Here is a 22164-nt window from a genome sequence, read left to right on the forward strand (position 1 = left end):
TTAAAATAAAATAAAAATAGTGGTTTTATAATACCAATACATAAACGGTAATCCTTAAAAAAAAAAAAAAAAAAAAAAAAAAAAAAAAAGGCCAAGCAACTACCTTTACCATTTTTGGAGCACTTGAAATGAAATGACCCAGAAAGGAAAAGGTGAAACCAGACATTGACGCATTTAAAGACATTTTGTTCGACCAGCATCTCCTGCACACATGGAGCAACACATGTCCTGTTGGGATGAAGGCAGACTGGTAAAACAGGAGCTGTCTTTTTTAGAAGCAAGTTGTTAAACTTGGATTGCCCCTTTTATTCAGCTGCATGCATACAAAGCTTTCTTCTTTATAGTACCTCATAAACTGACTCTTTTTATTTAGCCTTTTCAGGATAAAGCTGAACCAACATTTGGCCACCCCCTCCCCAGCCACCTTCACATTATTACCCCCCACACAACCGAAAGACTAAAACAACTGGTCACTGACCAGAAGCCAACATCCACCAGAGAATCAGACAAGACCTGAACTTCAGGCATGAACTTCAGCCGGACAAAACTTCACAATCTGTTTAATTGTGGTCAAAGAGTACGATGCAGAATCCCCATGTTAGTTCAGCAGCGTTAGCAAACCATACTTTGTTGAAGTAAATCACTTTGCATTTAGAAACAAAGCTTGGCTTTGAAGGGTTTGCTGATGTGAAGGTCTACAAAACATCCAGCCATAACCACCAGTCAAAAGAGGAAACTAAACACTAGTGTACCAACTGAAGCACGCAGACTAGAACTAAGAGTTATTAACAACCTTTCTACAGCAACAGATCGGGTTAGGGATGCACCGATATCAAAAGGTTGGCTGAAACCGATAACCGATAATTTATTATATTTTAAAAGCCGATAACCAATATATTGGCCGAGAGCCTGATTACAAAAACACAAGTCTCACCATTAAACGCCTCGTCCCAAGCACACAATTATAATGTTCTCATGTGTGTAGCCTATATGACAGACCTGCATGTTGCATTTTACTGTATTTTCCTTTTCTAAAGTGATTCCAATCATATTTCAAGCAATTCAAAACCATCATGGTGAACAGTGCGCATCTGAAGCGTCTCAGCTGAAGGAAATAATGCATTATTAATCGGCTTTAATATTGGCAAGATTTTCTTATTGGGCCGATAACTGATATGGGCCGATTCTTATTGGGCCGATTCATTAAAAATGAACATATATCGGCCGATACTGATATGGTGGCCGATATATCATGCATCATTAGTACTAAGGGTTATGAACTAGCAAAAGCGAACAAGTTCAAGTTTAGATGGAGAGACTCAGCTGTTGCTCCTCGGACGGTGAGAAGACACTTCAGACTATTGTAAAAGGTTCATTGTGAGGTGGGCCTTGTTGTGGGGTGCGATGTTCTTTCAAGCAGTCAGTCTGGCTATAAAATGGCATTACGGCATAGAGTCAAATTCCAGCAGGACCGTGTGAAATCCACTCACGCGCACATACAATAAGACACAGACGCAGACACATGGGCTGTGATTCATATACGACTCTCGTTTCTGTGTTTTTCTTTCCAGTTCCCCGAGTGTGCTTTAAACGTGACGACAGACATCGCAAGAGTCAATGAGTTATTTCTTCATTGAAATATGTAATGAATTCCAAGTGATTGGACAAAAATGGAGACGATATGAAGGACACTGAATATTTTTCATGCAGGTGCACTAAGATAATCACAACTCTAACTCACTGTTCAGATATTTACTATCAAGGATCTTATTAAGTGGCATTCAAATAACATTATTAATGTGGAGCATTTCCATATGGAATGAACTTGCCAAATGATATTCCTGTAATGATCAAGAGGCAAAAAAAAAAAAGTTCAGCAGAAAAACCCCTAATCCTCCCATTCTCTCCTGGTTTCTGTCCCATCGGGCTCCCTAATCCTTTAATTGAGTTCATTGTATTCATAATTAAATAATTAAAGACATCCATTAAGGTCAAAATGATGCTGAGAGACTCTGAGAGAGATTACTAAACTTAAAGCCTGTATATATATATATATATATATATATATATAAATAATGCATTAGAAAAGTGTTTAAATGAATTAATTATACTTTGTAATGCACCTTATAAGGCATTGTATGATATCATGAATAATTGTAACCACAGTTATAATACTTATTGATTCTCTGTTACACATTTAGAAAGTATAATGCACTAAAATACGACAAAAAATTTCAGAAGTAACAAGAATCTGCAAATATACTGCATTTTAACTCGCAATTATTTATGAAAAGACATCATACATTACATTATTTCTGTGCATCATTTAAAACTAGAGTGTGTGCATTATTCATATTTGTATATATTTTATTTCATTACCATATACAATAAATATATCAATAATAATCAGGATAATGATATAATATTTTACGTGTCATAGTTTTACCACCTTTTTTCTCCATACAATTAAAGGTTATTCTGCGTTTAAATGCCCTGGGCCTGTATTTATATGTTAATTTTTGACTGTTTCAACCAAATATGAAACATTTAGCTACAGAACTGAAATGTGCTTCAAATGTTTCACTACAATTTGCAGTCATCGCAACAAATTTTCAACACTCCACTATTAATAACGTCACTTTTGCAGGACAACGACTGTTTGTAACTGTTGTCATTATCATCACAAGCATCTATCGCAATGACAGTATTCAGAAATATTAATATTATGCAAAAGTATCAGCATGTTATCATCATCATCAGTAAATTTGTTTGAACAAAAAGGTCTGGCCTTTAGAAAGTTAACAAAAGTAACCAGTTAGCACATGACAAGATACTGAGCACACACACACACACACTTAGACTCCTGCTGAAGAGGACACAGACACATGAACACGTGCAGACTCATCACACTTACACTGCAGGCTCGTGCTGTTGCTCCATGAGAAGGACTCGAGTGCAGGGAAGAAGGAGCTGGCTTTCCTGAGCATGCATGAACTCTGAGCGCTCACGTCGAACAGGGGTCTGGCCCCGACCCCGAGAGCCTCCACACAGTCAAACATCACGTCCAGTCTTCAGCAGCAACTCAAACGCTGAGTCTCAAGCTGTGGGTGAACTGCAGAGCCAGCAGACGATGACCAACAGCTCAAACACAGTCCTCCAGTCAGTCTGACACGGCTGCCAACGCTGCTATCAATCACAATAGAAAGTCTCGAGCACTTGAGACTTCTGTTTCAGGTGTAGCTGTCACTCTAGCCAACTGGTTTTCTCTCAGTAACGGGAGCTGTTGTGTCGTGTTCTCTCCGTCGAGTCAAACGGCTCCAGCGCTGGTCTGCAGTGATCATCACCTCTCTGCTGTCTGAGTTCATGAGCTTTATCAAACTGTCAGGACTCTCAAGTGTCAGCTAACGTGAGTCTCCACAACCCTCACCCGCCTCAGCTTTAGCTCAGCCCACAACACAGGGCGAGCGAGAGGAATTACAGAGCGAGGGAGTGAAGGAGGGAGGGAGGCGGGTGCTTTTGTGGTTGGCTGAAAGACGAAAACTTTCCCTTCCATTTTCTGCTAGAGCAATCTGTCAGCCTGCATCGTATTTTATACCTTTGCAAATGAAAACAAACAACATGACCTCCTCTCACTCCCTCTATCTATCAATCTTCTTGCTCTCTTCCTTTGAAATATATCGCCTTCCTTTTCTCTAGACGCACTCGTTCATGCGAAAGTGTTGATAATCACAGGGCTGTGCAACTGAATTGAAGAATGCCTTTTAAATTACACTTCCTGAATAGATTCTGATTGGAATACAATAAGTTAAAGTCTCCCTGTAGTGAAAATCCAGCTTTTAATGTTGTTTATATGTCTATGTGGTGTTTTTAATAAGACAAACCATGTGTAAGTTCATAAGTCGACAGCATTGCTGAGTATTTTCTCCTTAAAACTGCAGTGAACTAGCCTGGTTAAAACCAGACCATTCTCAGTTGTAACTGAGTTATGGTCTGGCAAAGCGTCATAGACAAATTATTTCCAGTGGGGCGTCACCAACGGACGTCGCGGATAGACCTAAACCCAATCAGAGCGATGAAGGAGATGACGTATGCAGAGCGGCGGAGAATTTCCGAGTGTTGTTCTTTGCTCGGTTTTTAACTAAAAGGAAACGTTCAAATGGCTTAAAACAGACGCGATGGCTGATTGGAACGAGTGATGTTCGACGGCGGCATCCATCTTTGTAATGTAGGCTACAAAATCTGCTTCAAAATCCCAGCGCTGTCGTCATCGTGTAAAGCCCGCCCCAACGTTTCTGATTGGTGCCTCGATTTCGGCGGATTGGAAATGGGCTTGAATGAGCTCTTTGCCAGACTGACTTTCAGAACAAATCTAAATTTGCCGGAAGTTGTCTGGGTTTTCCCAGGCTAGCGGTGAACCAAAGACAGTCTCAAAAACACGGTTTGAAATCGCTGGTGTTTCTGACGTCACAAACGACCTTGTAACCAATCAGATCAACGTGTGATCGTCAACCAGTGGATCTCTGAGCTGAGCGAGTGAGTGGAGGCGGGGCTCATTTGCATAGTCATAGAACCGCGTATACTAAATGAAGCAAGGGTGTCGAGTTACATTCAAGATATTTTAAGGCATGAAGAAAAAAACTTTTAAACTTTTACTTTTACGGAAATCGATAAACAACTTTGAATTACTGTAATATTGATACAAGGAGCCACTTCTTCAATTCTGACTTTTATCCAAAAAGTTCAAAAAATCATATATACAGAACATTTTAAACAAAATACACAAAACGAAGAAAAAACATTTAAGATTCTCTTGCATTTATATGTTAGTAAATGTAAATACTATGCTGAAATTCATGTTAATTCTTCAGTTCAACTGTTCACTCAGATTGTTCACTCAAGTATATTCTAATAATATAATTTGTACACAAAAAGCATGGTCTTGGACCTTTGGGCCAATGATTTTAAATTACTGAAAATGAACAGAAATTAATAATATGTCTTAATATGTCTTAGTTTTTTTTCCAATTCAAAAATTGGATTTTTTAAACAAATAAACACGATTTTATTAATAATGGGTCTCAATATAGGCATCAATACAATACATTACATAGATAAATGATGTGCTGTGATAGCCTTTTTGCACTTTAGTCAGCTATAACAATTCAAATATCCATATAGCTAAAAAAAAAAAACATTAACATGAAGAACATTTCCATCTGCAGTATTTCAGATCGCATTCTCCCTCTTCTACTGTTCACTTCCCGTCCTTTCCCAATAAAAGTGCATCAATAAAAGGCTATAAATGAAGTGAGAGTTTCCATCCAGTTCTACAGAGAAGAAATGTGTTTTGGTTCGACTGTGAAGGTTTATGGATGTACAGTGAGACTATATGAAGACTTTCGACTCGTATAGCCTGTCAAAAGCTCTTCAAGCCTGTCTTTCTGTGATGTTTTGACTGTCATCATCATCATCATCTCCTCAAACCCTCACCTCACCTCTCCTCCACGGGTTTACAACATCATCTTTATTTTTCTCTCATTTCATCAAGTGCACCACAACTCAATGCTGTCCAGATCTGCGGTAACTCTTCCAAACCGTCGCTACTGAAATATGCCGAAATCTACGTCAACTGTCCCTGTTGACTCTGTATTACATTTCTTTATTCTTCTAAACTTGACTTGACCCAGCCAACGTCTGCATCAAATGTTCTTACTTTGACATGTTTTTCACAGTGTTGTGCATTATTTAGAAAGCAGTGCTAAAAGATGACCAAAACGCTTCATATTCACAGACTGTGTCAGTGAGGATACTGTGAGTTAATGATGTTTTGTGTTGTTTTTATGTAATGTCCAGACATTGCAGCTTGTCATTTTCCTAAATAAAACAACATGTAATCTATTTATATTAAGACTAATTTTTAGTCTTTTAAAATAAGAGATTTTCCCTGTCTGTTGCAGTTCTGCAGGTCCACTTTGAATCAAATGTAATCGCTGACTCATGAGTCTCATTATAATCACATTTCCTCCAGGAGTGTGAGAGAAGAAGAGTGGCATGAAATTCACACAAACCCACAGCCTATATGATCCACCTTCCCTGCTTTTCCCTTTTCCTCCCCTCATTCACGAGGACTGAACTCTTAAAGCCAGCCCCAGTGGGGTGCTTACTTTCCCCCTAAACTTCTGCCCTCCCTCCCTTTCTCTCTCTCTCTCTCGTTCACTCACTCTCTCTTTCTCTCTACCTCTCTCTCTCTTTTTCTCTCTCTCTCTCTCGTTCACTCACTCTCTCTTTCTCTCTACCTCTCTCTCTCTCTTTCTCTCTCTCTCTCTCGTTCACTCACTCTCTCTTTCTCTCTACCTCTCTCTCTCTCTCTCTCTCTCTAAGGATTGTGGGTAGCGGCGGAGTGTTTGCATCAGAGCACGTTGTTTTTTCGGCGTTCTCTGTTTTCCTTTCATTTCTCTTTAATTATAAACTGAAGTAAAATTGTTAAATCAACTTCGGAGCGCTGACTACGGTCAGCGCAAATTTGCGCGCACAGGTATGGAGCTAGGCAGCGATTTTTCCCGTTTGACACTCGACCATGGTTGCAAGTGTACGCCGGATGACTCCATGTCCATTGAGGACGTTCTGATAGCGATCAGTGAACAGGTCGGTGGTTTAAACATTAAATCTGCCTCAAGGATGAACAGAGCACTCGTCATATTTCTTAAAGAAGTTTTAATGGTCGATGAACTGTTAGAGAAAGGACTTGTTGTGAATAATACATTTTTACAGGTAATGCCTTTGTCAAATCCTTCTAAGAAAGTTGTACTTTCAAACGTACCACCGTTTATAAAAGAAGGAACTTTGAAAGAAATTCTTGAACGCTACGGAAAATTAACTGCTCCAATTAAGATGATTCCGTTGGGTCTTAAAAATCCAAACTTTAAACATGTCATGTCTTTCCGTCGTTTCACCTACATGATACCCAATTCGCAAAATGAGCCGCTTAATCTGGTGTTAAAAACAGCAGTTGAGGGTAAAGATTATACAATCTTTATCACTTCAGATAACATGCAGTGTTTTTTGTGTGGTGAACATGGACACCAGAAACAGACATGTCCCAAACAACAGAGCGTTAACATTTTGGCAGGTTCACAAACAGCTGTTCAGGAGAAAAATGCGGCCGTTCAGGAGAAAAATGCGGCCGTTCAGGAGAATAATGCGGCCGTTCAGGAGAATAACGCGGCCGTTCACGAAGTGATAGATAAAGTTGTTGAGAGAAATGTAGAGATAAATAATGTAAACACTGGAGATGATACAGTAGATGGCGCTACAAGTGCTAATGCTGTAGGGGAAAAAAATTAAAGTACAGAAGCACAAAAAGTAACTGCTCAGTCTAAAAACAGAGATGAAGATCTATTGATGGAGTATGTAGAAACAAATTACAAAAATGATGATAAATTAGAAGAGGTAGTAAATGAAAATTGTAGTCAGTCATTTACAGCCGGCTCTAGTGTCGCCAGGTCTGATAGAGATTCAGATGAATGTGAGAGTGTAGGGAGTTTTTTAGAAATGGGAGACATTGATCTTTCTCAAACAGGCACATCAGAATTGAGTGGCTGTGAAACAAAAGTCTATTCTACAAAAGAGATTAGTGCTTTCCTTGATGAAACAAAAGGTGTACGGAATCTACAATTTGATGTGTTTTTTCCAGATTTAAGAAGATTTTTAGTGTCTTGTAGAGATGTGATGACAAATGCAACCACCGTTGAAGAGTTTAGCAGACAAAAACGGTATCGTCTTAAAAAAAAAGATCACTAAAGTAAAGAAGATGATTCATCAAGACATGAAAAAAAGTAGTCTTTAAGAGTTTGGAGAAAGACAGTGCTGTGCAAATATCACCTGCTGTGTTAAGATATTATGACATCCTTAAATATCGGATCTTTAAATGTAAATGGATGTCGTAATAAAGAAAAGAGAAGTGCACTTTTCATATTTTTGGCTTTTAAAAAGTCTAAAATATTTTTACAAGAAACACACACAGATGTTTTTAACCAGGAAGAATGGGTAAGTGAATGGAAAGGACAGGTTTTTCTTAGCCATGGTTCCAGTGTAAGTGCTGGAGTAGCTGTTCTCATATCGGAAAGTGTTCAGGGTAATGCTTCCAATATGATAGAAATTATTCCTGGAAGAATGCAGCGGGTGGATATTATTTTGCAAGGTCTGTCTTTTTCCTTTATTAATGTATATGCTCCTAATGTTGGGTACGAACGACTTTTATTTTTTAAGAAATTACAGGACGCAATGATTAGTATTCCTTGTGATAACTTGATCATTGTGGCTGGAGATTTCAATTGTACTATTGATTATACAGTTGATAGGAATCATGACGAACCGCATCCTAATTCTGCTGAAGCTCTTAAGAGAGTAGTAACTTTTTATTCCCTTGTAGATGTGTGGAGAGAATCTTTCCCCAAAAGTAGGCAGAATACATGGCTGAAAGTGAATTCCAATACAATATCGGGCGCTAGATTAGATCGAATATATGTTCAGAAATGTCGAAGAGGAAACATTTTTGATAGTAAAATTGTTCCTAATCCAATTTCTGACCATTTCTATGTCTCTGTTATAGTTACAACATCGAGTAATACTTTTAAATCTAATTGGCACTTTAATAACGCTCTGTTGCGAGATCGCACGTTTGTACATCTATTTTCTTTCTTTTGGAGGGCTTGGAGAGAGAGAAATCCCGAAGTTTAAATCCCAAAGTCAATGGTGGGACATTGGGAAAATCCATATTCAGTCTTTTTGCCAACAGTATGTTAAAAATAATTCAAAAGAAATAAGTGAAAGCGGTGGAACAAGGCGCCCTATCTCCCTTTTAGGGATAGATTATAAAATACTTTCAAAGGCATTAACAAACCGCTTGCAAAATGTTATGGCTTCAATAATTTATAAAGACCAGTCTTATTGTATTCCAAGACATTCTATTTTTGATAACCTTTTTCTTATGCGAGATTTGTTGCATTTTACTGAGATTTATGGACTTGATGTGGGCCTTTTATCACTTGACCAGGAAAAGGCGTTCGACAGAGTCGACCACGAATACCTTTTTAATGCCTTAGCAGCTTTCGTATTTGGAGAACAGTTCATCCAATGGATCAAGATACTTTACACAGATGTTTTCAGTATGTTGAAGATAAACGGAACATTAACAAGAACTTTTCCTGTGCGCAGAGGTATAAGACAAGGATGCAGCCTCTCGGGACTCTTATATGCAATATCTATTGAGAGTTCTAAGAGAAAAGCTACAAGGTATTTCAGTCCTCAACCCCAATATATCGGAAACTACTGTTGTAAGGCTCATTGCCTATGCTGATGACGTTACAGTCATAATAAGATCTCAAGAAGACATTTTCCAATTGAGCAAGTGTCTGGACTGGTTTCAAAAAGCATCTTCAGCGAAGGTAAACTGGAAGAAAACGGAAGCATTACTGTGTGGTCAGTGGCAGGAAGAAGCTCCACCTCATCTTCCACAACAGTGCCGCTGGAACACCGAGGGATTGAAGATCCTTGGCATCTATTTTGGCACTCAGCAGTTTATGACAAGGAATTGGGATGGAGTGGTTGAAAAGATATTGGGACGATTGAAGAGGTGGAATTGGATTCAACCACAGTTATCATGTAGAGGCAGAGTTTTAGTGATAAACAATTTAGCTGCTTCAATGTTGTGGCATCGACTGACTGTTTTAGACCCTCCTGCTGGACTTTTACAGCTACTCCAGAAACATTTTGTGGACTTTTTCTGGGGAGGACATCACTGGGTTCATCCAGGCATACTGAGTTTACCTGTGTTTGAGGGTGGTCAGGGTCTCATTGATCTAACCGCTAAATGGAAAGCTATGAGATTACAATCAGCTCAAAAACTGCTGTATAACACTGATCCACAACCGTGGATTATGTATGGTTTAGCAGTATTACGAGCAGTTAGTAAAATGGGACTTGATAGACAATTATTCCTTATTTCTAACAATGCAATCAGTGGTTTGGGTATAAATGGATTCTACCAGTCTGTATTAAGAGCATGGAGTATGTTTAAGATGGAAAGAGAGGGTCATTTTGGTCTTGAAGAACCACTTTTTCATAATTCATGGCTATGTGATCCGTCTAACTTGCCAAGTACTGAAATTAACACTTTTATTTCATCCGGTGTTTTAAGTTAAAATCATCATTTCCTATTTCATTTAACAAGTTTCTTGAGGATTATTTTGTTAATGGTTTAAATCAAAGTTCTTTTCCTGAATTATTTCTAACACCATATAATTGGCAGGATAATGGAGAAATGAGACAACTTCTTTCCTTAAAAGAACTTCAACATGTTTCATTTTCAGAAAGCAGTAAGCAACTTTTGTATACAGCTTGTGTGAAGTCAAGATTTTATGAACAACTTAAAAATAAGACGGATACAAAATGGAGGAGTTATTTATCTGTTCCTGATGTTCAATCACCTTCATGGCGTTTGTTTTATAAAAGCCCATTGCCCAAACGATCAGGAGATTTACAGTGGCGTATCCTGCACTGTGCATTAGCAACAAAAACATTTTTGTTTAAGTGTAACTTTAGTACATCTTCAGTTTGTAAATTTTGCAATGTATCGGACACTGTGTTTCACATCTTTTTCGATTGTTACCGAATTTTACCTCTTTTGAATCTCTTAGAACATATATTTGAAGGTTCTGGTTGGAATTTTTCAAAAACAGTATTTATTTTTGGGTTTAAGTATATTAAGTCTCAAAGTGAGTCCTGCACCTTTTCCAATTTTTTAATTGGTCAAGCGAAGTTAACTATTTGGAAAGCATATAAAATCGAAAATGAAGATAAAAGAATTAATATAGAATTGTTCAAAGCTTTGGTAGAATCCAGAGTTAAAATAGAGTATGAATTTTATAAAATGAATAATGATATGCTAATTATTTTTTAAAAAGTGGTGTATAAATGCTAATTTTATTTTTGTGAATGATGATGACAAATTAGTGTTTCAGTGGTATTGCTGAAATTTGAAGGAATTAATATTGCATTTAAAATGTTATTTATTACTCTTTGTTACTAAGTATTGTTATTAAAAATGTGATGATTATTGTATAACATGATAGAAAAATAAAAAGTGTTAAACCTCTCTCATTGACTCTCTCTCTCTCTCTCTCTCTCTCTCTCTCTCTCTCTCTCTCTCTCTCTCTCTCTCTCTCTCTCTCTCTCTCTCTCTCTCTCTCTCTCTCTCTCTCTCTCTCTCTCTCTCTCTCTCTCTCTCTCTCTCTCACATTCACTCCTGGTTCTCTATGCCTGCCTCACTCCACTCTTTGGGACCTGTCATACATCCGTTGCAACGCAGCGTCAGGCGCGACGCAAGTATGTTTTGCTAGTTTCAGCCCGACGCAGTTTTCATTTTCACGTCCTGCGCCACGTTGTTTAAATAGCAAATGCATTTGCGCCCATCTGTGCGCCCATGGGCTGCTGGTCTGAGAACGAGTGTGTTCAGGAGCATTGATGGAGCGTTGCTATTTTGAGGAAACTGAAATAGACTGAGCCATAGACCAACAAAAAAATGGACCTGTTTTAAAGTCAATGGTGCAATATTTTTTTGTTATTTAAAGAGCGCATTAGTAATGTGCGCCTATAGGCGGGTCCACAACGCGTGTACACTCTGCTTATTACACACACACCTACACACACACTCTACTAAATATGCCAAATATTAAAAATATGAGGATTGTACAATGTAAAAGATTAATATTGTGTACATAAAGATATGGTGGAATCTGGCTTGTCCCGTAGATGGTCTGCTTGTGCTTTAACCTCACACACACACACACACACACACACACACACACAGCTTTAAACTCGTGTGCGAGCAGATCCGTTTCCTCGTTAGAGAAGCGTTCAGTTTTTCTGCTTGTAAATTCCTCCATGTAAATAGCGAATCCGCCACCGCGCGAGCGCAACTGGCTTTTAAAGGGAATGGGAGAAGAGACTCTGATTGGTTTATTTCACGTCCAAAACACACACATTACTCATTAAGAGAATATGGACGACCCTTTAAGACCATGTGCCGGGAGCGCTGACCATTTTCCCCATTGTTAAACTAGCAAAAGTGGATTCGGACTCGCACTAAGTGCTCTTGCTTTAGACCATGCGCTTAGATCGTTAAAATAGGGCCCTTTGTCTGTTTTTTTCATTGTGCCTCTTGTTTATTCCCCTAATTTTCCTAATACCCAATTGGTTATACTTTATTTCGATGGTCCAATTTAGGCATTCTACTAAGTTTGCACATGCATGTCAACTAAGGGTACGTTTACACGACAACAACGTACTAAAAAACAGAAAAGTTTATTAAAAAAAACAACCCTGTTGAGATGGAATCCCGAAAACGACTAAAACGACTGTATTATGCATGCCAGGCCTGTCAGCAATGCCAATTTGTACAGAAACATTCTTCAACAGAGCGGTGAATACAGACAATCAAGATGGTGAAAGCATGCAAGAGAAGTGTTAATAAACTCAGTGTCTTGAACATGTAGTGCAAGATGTTGCCGTTTTCACAAATGTGCATTTTTACAGTTTACAAGGAGGCGATAATGGTATGGTTTTCAAAAACGTGCACTTTGAAACTCGTTTTCAAAAGTTTGCATTTTCAGGCTCTCAAAATGCAATTGTCGTGTAAATGAACAACCAAAATGCATAAAAGGTTTTCAGTTTATAGTTGAAAACGGTGTTGTGTAAACGGCACCTCACTCTCATTAGAGTATTAGTAGACTTTTAGGATCGGGTTTGGGTTAGAAAAAGTTGACATGTAGTTGCAAAGTTACTTATAGTCAGTAGAATGTCTGTTGGGATCATCAAAATAAAAGTATTATCAGATATTAAGCTGACAGTATATTAATACTCTAATGACTGCTAGTTGACATGTAGTTGCAAAGTTACTTAGTTAGTAGAATGGACCATTGAAAAAGTGTCACCATTAAATCTTATCTTCATATTAGTTGTTTTTAAGAGAATGTATTTGTGGAGTGTTTTGCAGGGTTGGCCTACTTCGCTGTTGTTTCACAGGTACTTTTTTTATTGTTAGTTCATCTTAATGTATAATTAATTAATAAAATTTCTTCCAACACATTTGAGGGGGAAAAAGTGTTTCTTAGGTTACTAACCAGTGTTATTTTATATTTGGGAAATGCAGCACAAATACACTATGTTCCACCTAAGAGAAAAAAACAAAATTTAATCGAAACACTTTTCAAAACTTTGTTCTTTTTCCCATATTCTTGTTTTGTCAATATCTGTTCATGTTTATATAGTCTATACACATCTTACATACATTTGGCAATGCAGAGACGATACAAAAAAAAAATGTTTCAGCCAATTTACAATGTACACAATACATGACATGTGCTTTTCCTGTCATTTTTCTACGAAAAAAAAAAGTTTTTCGCAATGCATTTTCACTAAAATGAAACAAAAACACCCATGCTTTTCTTTCTCCTGCCTTCCCATTCTGTAGACATCTGTTAATCCGCACATACGTTACCCCCTATTTCACCCCATACCTTTGCTCTCTCTGCCTCAACATTTTCACCTGTCTTTCAACACGTCCCCCTCCTTCCCTTGCTTTTCTCATTCTCTTGCTCTCTCTCTCTCTCTCTCTCTCTCTCACACACACACACACACACACACTCCTCAGTGACACACAGCAGGGAGCAGCACTGCACAGTCTCAGCCAGCTCTGTTCTCTCCACACCTTGAGGCAATTACACCCCCCTTCAAACACACACACACACACACACACGCGGGCCAAGGCTTGAGGACTGCAGAAAGGAAAGGGGAATGCAGACAGGAAAAGGTGCCCCATTCTGTCTCTTTCTCTCTGTCTCTTTCTCAGGCCTTCCTGCTTTTCATTGATCTGCCAATCATTCCTGTCCATCTGTGCCTCTGCTCCCTTTCTATCTTTTTAGTTTTTGGTATACTGTCTCTGTCTTTGTCCATTGGCGTCAGTGGCTCATGTGGAGGCTCTTGCAGAATCAAACGTGTGTGTTTTACTGCCGAGCACTAGCGTCATGGGATGCCCAGACAAACCGAACAAACCTTGCTCTGTTCAAACGACTCGCTCTTCTTCCAGCGAGGAACATAAACCTGGACCTCATCATTTGTGGCTGGAGCTACGCAGCGTTTGGGTTTGGATTTCTGACTGCATGTGTGCTGGATTTGCTTGTATTGGAATGTGTGGTTCCTTGGGGGTCTGTAGTGTGTGTGTGTGTGTGTGTGTGTGTGTGTGTTGTGCTGGTCATGAATTGTAATCTGACCCTCAAGGGGGAAAACAGTCTTCTCTGCATTACAGGGCACTTTTTTACACATACAAACATTTGCAAATGTGCAATTAACTACACTGTAAAAAAAAAAAAGCCATTTTTACGGTAAAATACCGGCAGCTGTGGTTGCCAGAACTTTACCGTCAAAAATATGGTACAGACGTTATTGGTTTTACAGACTTAACTTAAAATTTACAGTAATAAACCGTATTTTATTATCTGATAGAATGTTAATTTACCAACCTATTTATGTATAAATATCTGTTTTGTACCATTGTAATACACTGACAAACAACAGTCATCACAGCAATGATGAAAGTCACATGATAAATCAAAGCTCATCACAAGTAGCTCTTCCACAAGAAAGTTAATACTAATATATAGAAGCTGCACAGTTTGATTCGCACAAACACTAAACAGCATCATGGTAACACATGCAATTTTAAAAATGCAATAAATATTAATTTAACAACATTAAATGTAACATAAAACTCTAATGTACATAACTGATAAGAAAAGAACTAAGAAAACTAAGAGTTATTTCAACAAAAATACATCAAATGTGAAGTGTCACGCAGGGAATTGTGGGAATGTCAATTTACGGTTTTTCACTGTAAATTATACAATGAGTTGTTCTTTTTCACTTTCAAAAACTGTAAATTTAACGGTATTTTACAGTAAAATTACATTAAATGTACCGTTAGATCTATCACAGTTATTTACCTTATATAGTAAGGAAACTTTCTGTTAACCTATTAACAGTTTTTCACTGTGCCGTCTTTTACCGTTAAAATCACGATCATTTTTTACAGTGTACATTTGCATTGCTAATAAATCTGCAAAAGTGCATTCAAAGGAGAAGTCGGCTGTGTAGAAGTTGACTATGGGTATGGTTTACTAAACCTTTCCCTAAAAGGGCCAATGGGATCTACTGACGACGCGCAACTGAAAGAACACAGATGCAGCCGAATCATTTCCATAATGATAAACACAATCCACCAAGCGCAGATTAGCGTAGGCCTCTGATAATCAGCTGCGGGTGATCTACTAACAGGCGCACAATGGGTTAAGAGATGCTTTTTTTTTGCCAAACACCAGTAAATTGACTAGCGCAAACCTTAGTAAATCACCTTGCATGATTCATTTAAATACTCTCCTCCAATAAATTTTGCACCTGACAGGGAAACTCCCACAAATGCATATGCAATAAGATCAGCAAATAACTAACATAAAGAAAAATAACCGTCCAAGCCTTTTCAGTGGTAATTTTTCACTGCGTGTCTTCAGCAAATCCTGACAGTAGTTTTAAACGCCAAAAGAGGGTTTGCACTGACGCAAGCTGTTAGTAAATCTGGCCCTTACATTGTAAAAAACATTATTTTTAAAGTCGTAAATAAAACAATACTGAAGTAAGTAAATTTACTATCAATTTCTGAGTGTAAATTGTTTCTAATTTGGTCCCACTTTATATTAAGTGTCTTTAACTACCATGTATCTACATATAAAGGAACAATAACTGTTATGCACAATGCACTTATTGTGTTGATGTATTGCAGAGCACTTGTGCTGCTACTGATGTGGATACGGGTAAGGTCAGGACAGGTTTGGTGGTATAGGTAGGGTTAAGGGTTGGTTAAGGGTCAACACAGGGTTCTCAAGTCTCACGCATTGGCCGTGAGACACACGCAATTCAACCAGTTAACACGCTCACACGCCACACCGTGTATTTCTCACGCTGAAAAGGCAATGCCAACCAAGTTGTCCTGCAAGCTTTATATATAACGTTGTGTACGAGGCGCAGGCACACAAAGTCAAGTTTCCTGCCGCCAGCCCAGCACGTATCTCTCGGCCAGATTGCGTTCGTTAGGCAACATAGACGCGCACGAACACACAGAAGTTGACGGAACATTCTCGGCCACCGTACGTTCGTTACTAGGTAACCAACAACATCGAGCAAACGCGTCGTGATGAAGAAGGGAAGAAAGCTCGTCTAACATTTTTAGGCTAGAACATTTAATATATAGCCCATCGTATACATTATTATTGATGCAGTCAAAAACTCTACAACTACTTTGCAACCAGGCCAGAAGCTTTGGCTCAGTTTGGCTAGCTTACATTACCTGAAACTACAAGGGAAATGTTAGTGGGTATGGGAAGGAATGAAAATGTATTTCTTCATTTTATTTTAAATTATATATTATACTGTATTAATAGTCTTTCTAGTTACATTAAGGCTACATGTATTAAAGCAGAGTGCTCTGGGTAATAATTTATATCCTGTCAAAACATACATTAATCATTGCCATTGCATTTGTATTTTTCAAAGACGTCAGGGAAAAAGCAAAAAGATATTTGTGTACACACACACTCACACACACACACACACACACCTTAATACTCTAATATGTCCATTTGTTCACAATGTCCCACCACACAATAAATCATTATACCATTTCGACACATTCAAAATGCAAAAAGATTTGTTTTTCCAAACTGTTTGGAGCAATTTGTTATATTTTTGTATATTTGTAATTTTGAAATATAACATTAAAGAGTAGGCTATATTTGATGTGACGAATTGCTCTGTCATTTATCAGATTTACCAATTGTTATAATTTCAATTTGTGCTGGTTAATTATGAACAATGCTTAAAATTGGGGGGCAGGGATGGGCGGGGGCGGGGCTCCATTGGGGCTCCTCCCCTAACCGCATGTGATCTCACTCCAAGCTTTTGATAAAACTTGAGAACCCTGGTCAACAGGGTAATTATAGATGTAATTACAGACATTATTTACAGATGTAATTACATGCAGGTGTTTTTTTTAAATATAATTTCAATGTAAAAACCAAGTGGAAACCTTCCTCTCTCTCTCTTGAATCCAACACGGAAGTGAATTAAACTACCGTTCTTCGTCTGGCCGCTAGAGACAGGCTGCAAAAGAGAGTCGATCCCATAGACCCCCATGTTAAAATGGCCAACTTTACAGCAGAAAAATGTTTACAGTCTGATACAAAAAGTTGTTTTGGTCTATATAGCTAATTTTGCCCTTCATGACAACTGTGAGGGGGGTGAATTTTTTCTATAACTCATCCGTTTAAATTATATTAAGCCTTAAAGTTCTGCATAATTAAGGGCGTGGCCACTTGAGTGACAGGTGGATCGACGCTGATGTCACTACTAGCCGTTTGTCTGCTGTCTGTTAGCGTCACGTCACCTCTGCTAATCCGCCTCGCTGCACATTTTCGTTTATCCGGGAGTGACGCGCGGCCAAGATGGCGACCTACGGGTGACGTCACTGACACTACGTCCATATTTGATTACAGTCTATGGTAAAAACACAACTACACAATACGTGCATTGTATCAAGTGATTCATTTGATTATTATGACATAGTTATAAACAGTTAGTTACAAAGTTTTATATTTAAACGATGTTGAAATGTTCCTTTTTGGGTGAACTATTCCTGTAACTGGACAAGCAGAAAGATTCATGCACAGCTCGACAAACGCTACCGGCAGAAAAGCGCTCGACTCGCTCCTGTTTTAATGTCAGTAAGTCATGCCAGCTAACTTGTGATGGGACAGTTTCCCTGCAGCATGTGCACAAGCCGGCTGATACACACACGAGTGGTGTGTGTGTGTGTGTCACACACACACACACACACCACTGGTGGTTTAAAGAATTGGGCCAAACCCCAGAAATTCCACTCCAATTCTATATAAATAAATAACGAGGCACAATGTGTAGTTTGTGCTTTCCCAGCCTCAGTCCTTCATAACCTCAGCGTTGGCCATCCTCTGCCTCGCTCTTAAAACTAGAAGAATTTGACTTTTGTTTCAAATGCTACCTCTTTTTTCATCACTCATTCTGCATTTATGAAACCAGAAGTTCCACCAGATTCCCAAATTCATGTGCAGATAGGTGTGTTTGTGTGTGTGTGCGCATTACAATAGATGTAATCCATTTTGTGCACTACTATTTGAGCGAGAGTGTGAGATTACATACCTCAGTGTGATTGATAAGTATTCCATATTTCCCAATGCATTCAATAATATTTGTTAATGAGAGAGAAAAACCCTTCATAAATCACAGATAATGATGTCATTAAACTAATATACCATATTTGTCCTTTTGTTATTATCAAAGTGCCGTTCAAGGAAAGTCTGTTCACCCGGCAGCCATATTTGCAACGCCATCTATTTGAATGGGGGAATCCTGAAATCTCAAAAACTGCTTGTCAAAATCACAATTAAATAACATATTTCAAATCAGCAACAAAATCTGACATCTCGTAAATGTTGTTTCATATGCTCAAATAGCGTTAAATAGCTTATTTTTCAGGCTAGACCAGCCAATGCGAATGTGCAGGCATAAGAGCGGATCTCATGAATAAATTACTTTACCAATCAGCGATTGGCTGTTTTATTTAGAAGGCGGGACTTATTCCACCATATTGTGCTTTCCTTCTCCTATTCTGTGGTTATATTAGGGCACCGTCTTTGTATTTCTAAAGTCTTTGGTATTATGTAGCAATTTCATATTTCAAATTTCAAATGATATATTTTGCCTTGGTGCAAATGCAATATTTTAAATATTAAAGTCCCACTGTGGTGAAAATCCAGCTTTTAATGTTGTTTATGTGTCTATGTGGTGTTTTTAATATGCTTTAAGACACACCATGTGTAAGTTCATAAGTCGACAGCATTGCTGAGTATTTCCTCCTTAAAACTGCAGTGAACCAAAGACAGTCTCAAAAACACGGTTTGAAATCGCTGGTGTTTCTGACGTCACAAACTACCTTGTAACCAATCAGATCAACGTGTGATCGTCAACCAGTGGATCTCTGAGCTGAGCGAGTGAGTGGAGGCGGGGCTCATTTGCATATTCATAGAACTGCATACCGGTATACTAAATGAAGCAAGGGTGTCGAGTTACATTCAAGATATTTTAAGGCATGAAGAATTTTTTTTCAAGTTTTTTTTTTTTTACATATGTCATTTTGGTGATCAAAGATGAATTTTAAGGGATAAAATGATTGACTCGGGGGACTTTAAATGTCACATTTACATATTTTTTATATTCTATATTTCACAAGAACAGTGTAAGAACTGATATATTGATATCTCAAATTTCTACCTACTTTGCAATGTCTGTGTTTCTCTTATACGTGTTGTGAATGTCAAATTTAAAATTGTAGCTGTACAGAAATCACAGGTTTTAGGTGCAGACTAAAAGTGTGCAAACTCTGGATTTTCCTCCGTATTCGTCCAACGTTTCAGGATGTTAAATCTGAAGCTAATAAAAAAGTAAAGTGGTCTTTTATGTACAGTTAATAGAGTTGCTGTCAGTACTGAGGCTCAATAATGTTTCAGCGCTGATGTCATGAGCTGGAAGAGGGAGAGTTGAGTATTTAAGGTGTCCTTAAAGGGACAGTTCACCCAAAAACTGAAATTCTGTCATCATTTACTCAAGTTGTTCCGAACCTGTATGAATTTCTATTTTCTGCTTAACACAAAAGAAGATATTTTGAAGAATGTCGGTAACCAAACAGTTCAGAATATTTATTTATTTATTTCCATACTATGGAAGTCAATGTGGTCCATCAACTTTTTGTTTGCCCATATTCTTCAAAAAATCTTCTTCATTTATTCAACAGAAGAAAGAAATTCATACAGGTTTGAAACAACTTGAGGGTTAGTAAATGCCAACATCATAGAAATAACAGCAAACATTTGTGATACCAAACCTCTGGCCTTCAAACATACGAGAATCCGCATCAACTGCATGTATTCAGTAAGATAAAACTGTACTTACATCCTAATTACATTTTCAAAGCTCTTTAGTTAGAAGGTTGTTGTTTTACCATATTACTCTTAATGTTTTCTAATAGTTATAGGCTACCATTCTCTATATGCAAATTTTCTATATGGTAAATATGAAAAATATGGTATATGTTTCCCACAATGCACTTCATTTCCAATGTCATGAATGAAGATGCTGCAAAGACCCACTGAACAGCCTTAAGGCCTGAAACATGCTCTACTCAAATACATGAAAGATTTTAGCTAGGAAACTTGGATTTTTGCTTTGTTGTATTATAGACGCATTTTCAGTGCTGCCACAAGGGGCACTATAGCATGCATTAATTTAAACTGTCTTCTTCTATGGTTAGTTTGCTTTATTCGTCACAACTACTGTCATAATACAGTAACAGTTTGAAAAAAATGTTTTCAGAAAGTCAGTTAAACGTGTTGTTATTCATAAATAAACACACAGTTTAGTGGCCCATACATTTGAATCTAACTCTTGAGGACAGTGTTAAAGTGTTAGATTGGTAGAAAGTGGGTTAGATCATTATTCATATCTGCATTGCACACTTTCACGAGCTTCTGGCCTTATTTTTAAGATGGTGAAGGCTTTAAAACACTCTGTTGAGTGTAATGCAAAAGAAACAGCCTGTCCCGCCCGTCTAGCCCATCTGTCTCTCTGTCTGTTCCCACTCTGAAAGAAGAAAGGATAGATTGAGGGATGAGTAGATGTTATCTCGTATTAATGGACGTGTGTGTATGAAGGCACCACATAATGAGATAATCACATGCGTACTTACAGAACCGTTGATGCAACTACTTTACTTTTACATGTAATACTGTTGTTTCTCATCATGAAAACAAAAGCAGTATTTCATGTATGATACGTCAAACATCCGCTACTTCCTGTGTGTTTTTATTATGTTCTTTTCATTTAAATGTAATCTTTGTTTAGGTCGATGGAGTTGTTTATGCCCTTTCACTCTTTCCTGGCTGTAAATGGACATAAGTGTTTATTCAAAGGATTTGAATTTGCCTGTGTGTGTATGTGTATGTGTGAGTGCGTGTTTGTGTGTGTGTGTGTGTGTGTGTGTGTGTGTGTATGTGTATGTGTGTGTGTGTGTGTGTGTGTGTGTGTGTGTGTGTGTGTGTGTGTGTGCGCGTGCATGTTTGTGTGTGTGCATGTTTGTGTGTGTGTGTGTGTGTGTGTGTGTGTGTGTGTGTGTGTGTGTGTGTGTGTGTGTGTGTGTGTGTGTGTGTTTCGGCTGGATTATTCCAGGAGGTGGTGACTGACATGTGGTCTGCTTGATTCAGCAGATGTGCGTGTCTGAACACGACCAACATCAAGAACAAACCCTGAATCACACCAGCAAACTCCACAAATTCAAATCACACTTTACTGGAAGAATCTTATATATTAGCCTCATATATTGTGCTGTTCCTTATACCAAAACCATATTTATATAGGCCTACTTTAAGTCAAAAGTTTGGAATGATTCATATTTTTAAATATTTTTGAAAGAAGCCTCTTCTGCTCAACAAGGCTGCATTTATTTAATCAAAAATACAGTAAAAAACAGCAATAGTGTGAAATATTATTACATTAAATATTAAATATGAATACTTATTTAAAAAATACTTTTAAAATATTAAAATAACTGTTTTCTATGTGAATATATTATTATTTTCAGCATCATTACTCCAGTCTTCAGTGTCACATGATCCTTCAGAAATAATTCTAATATGCTGATTTGCTGCTCAAGATTAATTTATTATCAAAGCAAACTTTGCAAATATAGTTTTTGCTGCTTAATATTTTTGTAGAAACTGTGATAGACTACCATCAAAAAGTTCAATTAAAAAAAAAGAAAGAAATTAATTATTTTATATAACTAACCCTAAAAAAGACATTTATACTGTTAGAAAATATTTCTATTTCACAAAATTCTATACTTTTGAACTATATTTTCATCAAAGAATCCAGTTTTCAAAATGTTAAGCATCAAAAATAGTTGTCAAC

The 22164-nt window shown here is 37.8% G+C and overlaps 2 protein-coding genes across 31 annotated transcripts in view; one reads left to right on the forward strand and one right to left on the reverse strand.

Moving 5' to 3' along the window:
• LOC130086249 (nuclear receptor subfamily 1 group D member 2-like) overlaps nt 1-22164 on the forward strand; it is a 297692-nt gene that overhangs the window by 215107 nt on the left and 60421 nt on the right. The gene's annotated exons all lie outside the window — the stretch shown is intronic.
• rargb (retinoic acid receptor, gamma b) overlaps nt 1-22164 on the reverse strand; it is a 69709-nt gene that overhangs the window by 26872 nt on the left and 20673 nt on the right. The window contains exon 1 of one of the 3 annotated variants that reach the window (XM_056252499.1): nt 2915-3412. The exons of the other annotated variants lie outside the window; for them this stretch is intronic. Coding sequence (XP_056108474.1) covers nt 2915-3059 — 145 coding nt within the window. The 5' untranslated portion in view covers nt 3060-3412. Of the gene's footprint in view, nt 1-2914; nt 3413-22164 lie in introns of those variants that run through there. 3 annotated transcript variants of the gene reach the window in all.

The sequence above is a fragment of the Rhinichthys klamathensis genome, unplaced genomic scaffold (assembly GCF_029890125.1).
Source record: "Rhinichthys klamathensis goyatoka isolate OS25496 unplaced genomic scaffold, OSU_Roscu_1.1 h1tg000095l_1, whole genome shotgun sequence".
NCBI classification, from domain to species: Eukaryota; Metazoa; Chordata; class Actinopteri; order Cypriniformes; family Leuciscidae; genus Rhinichthys; species Rhinichthys klamathensis.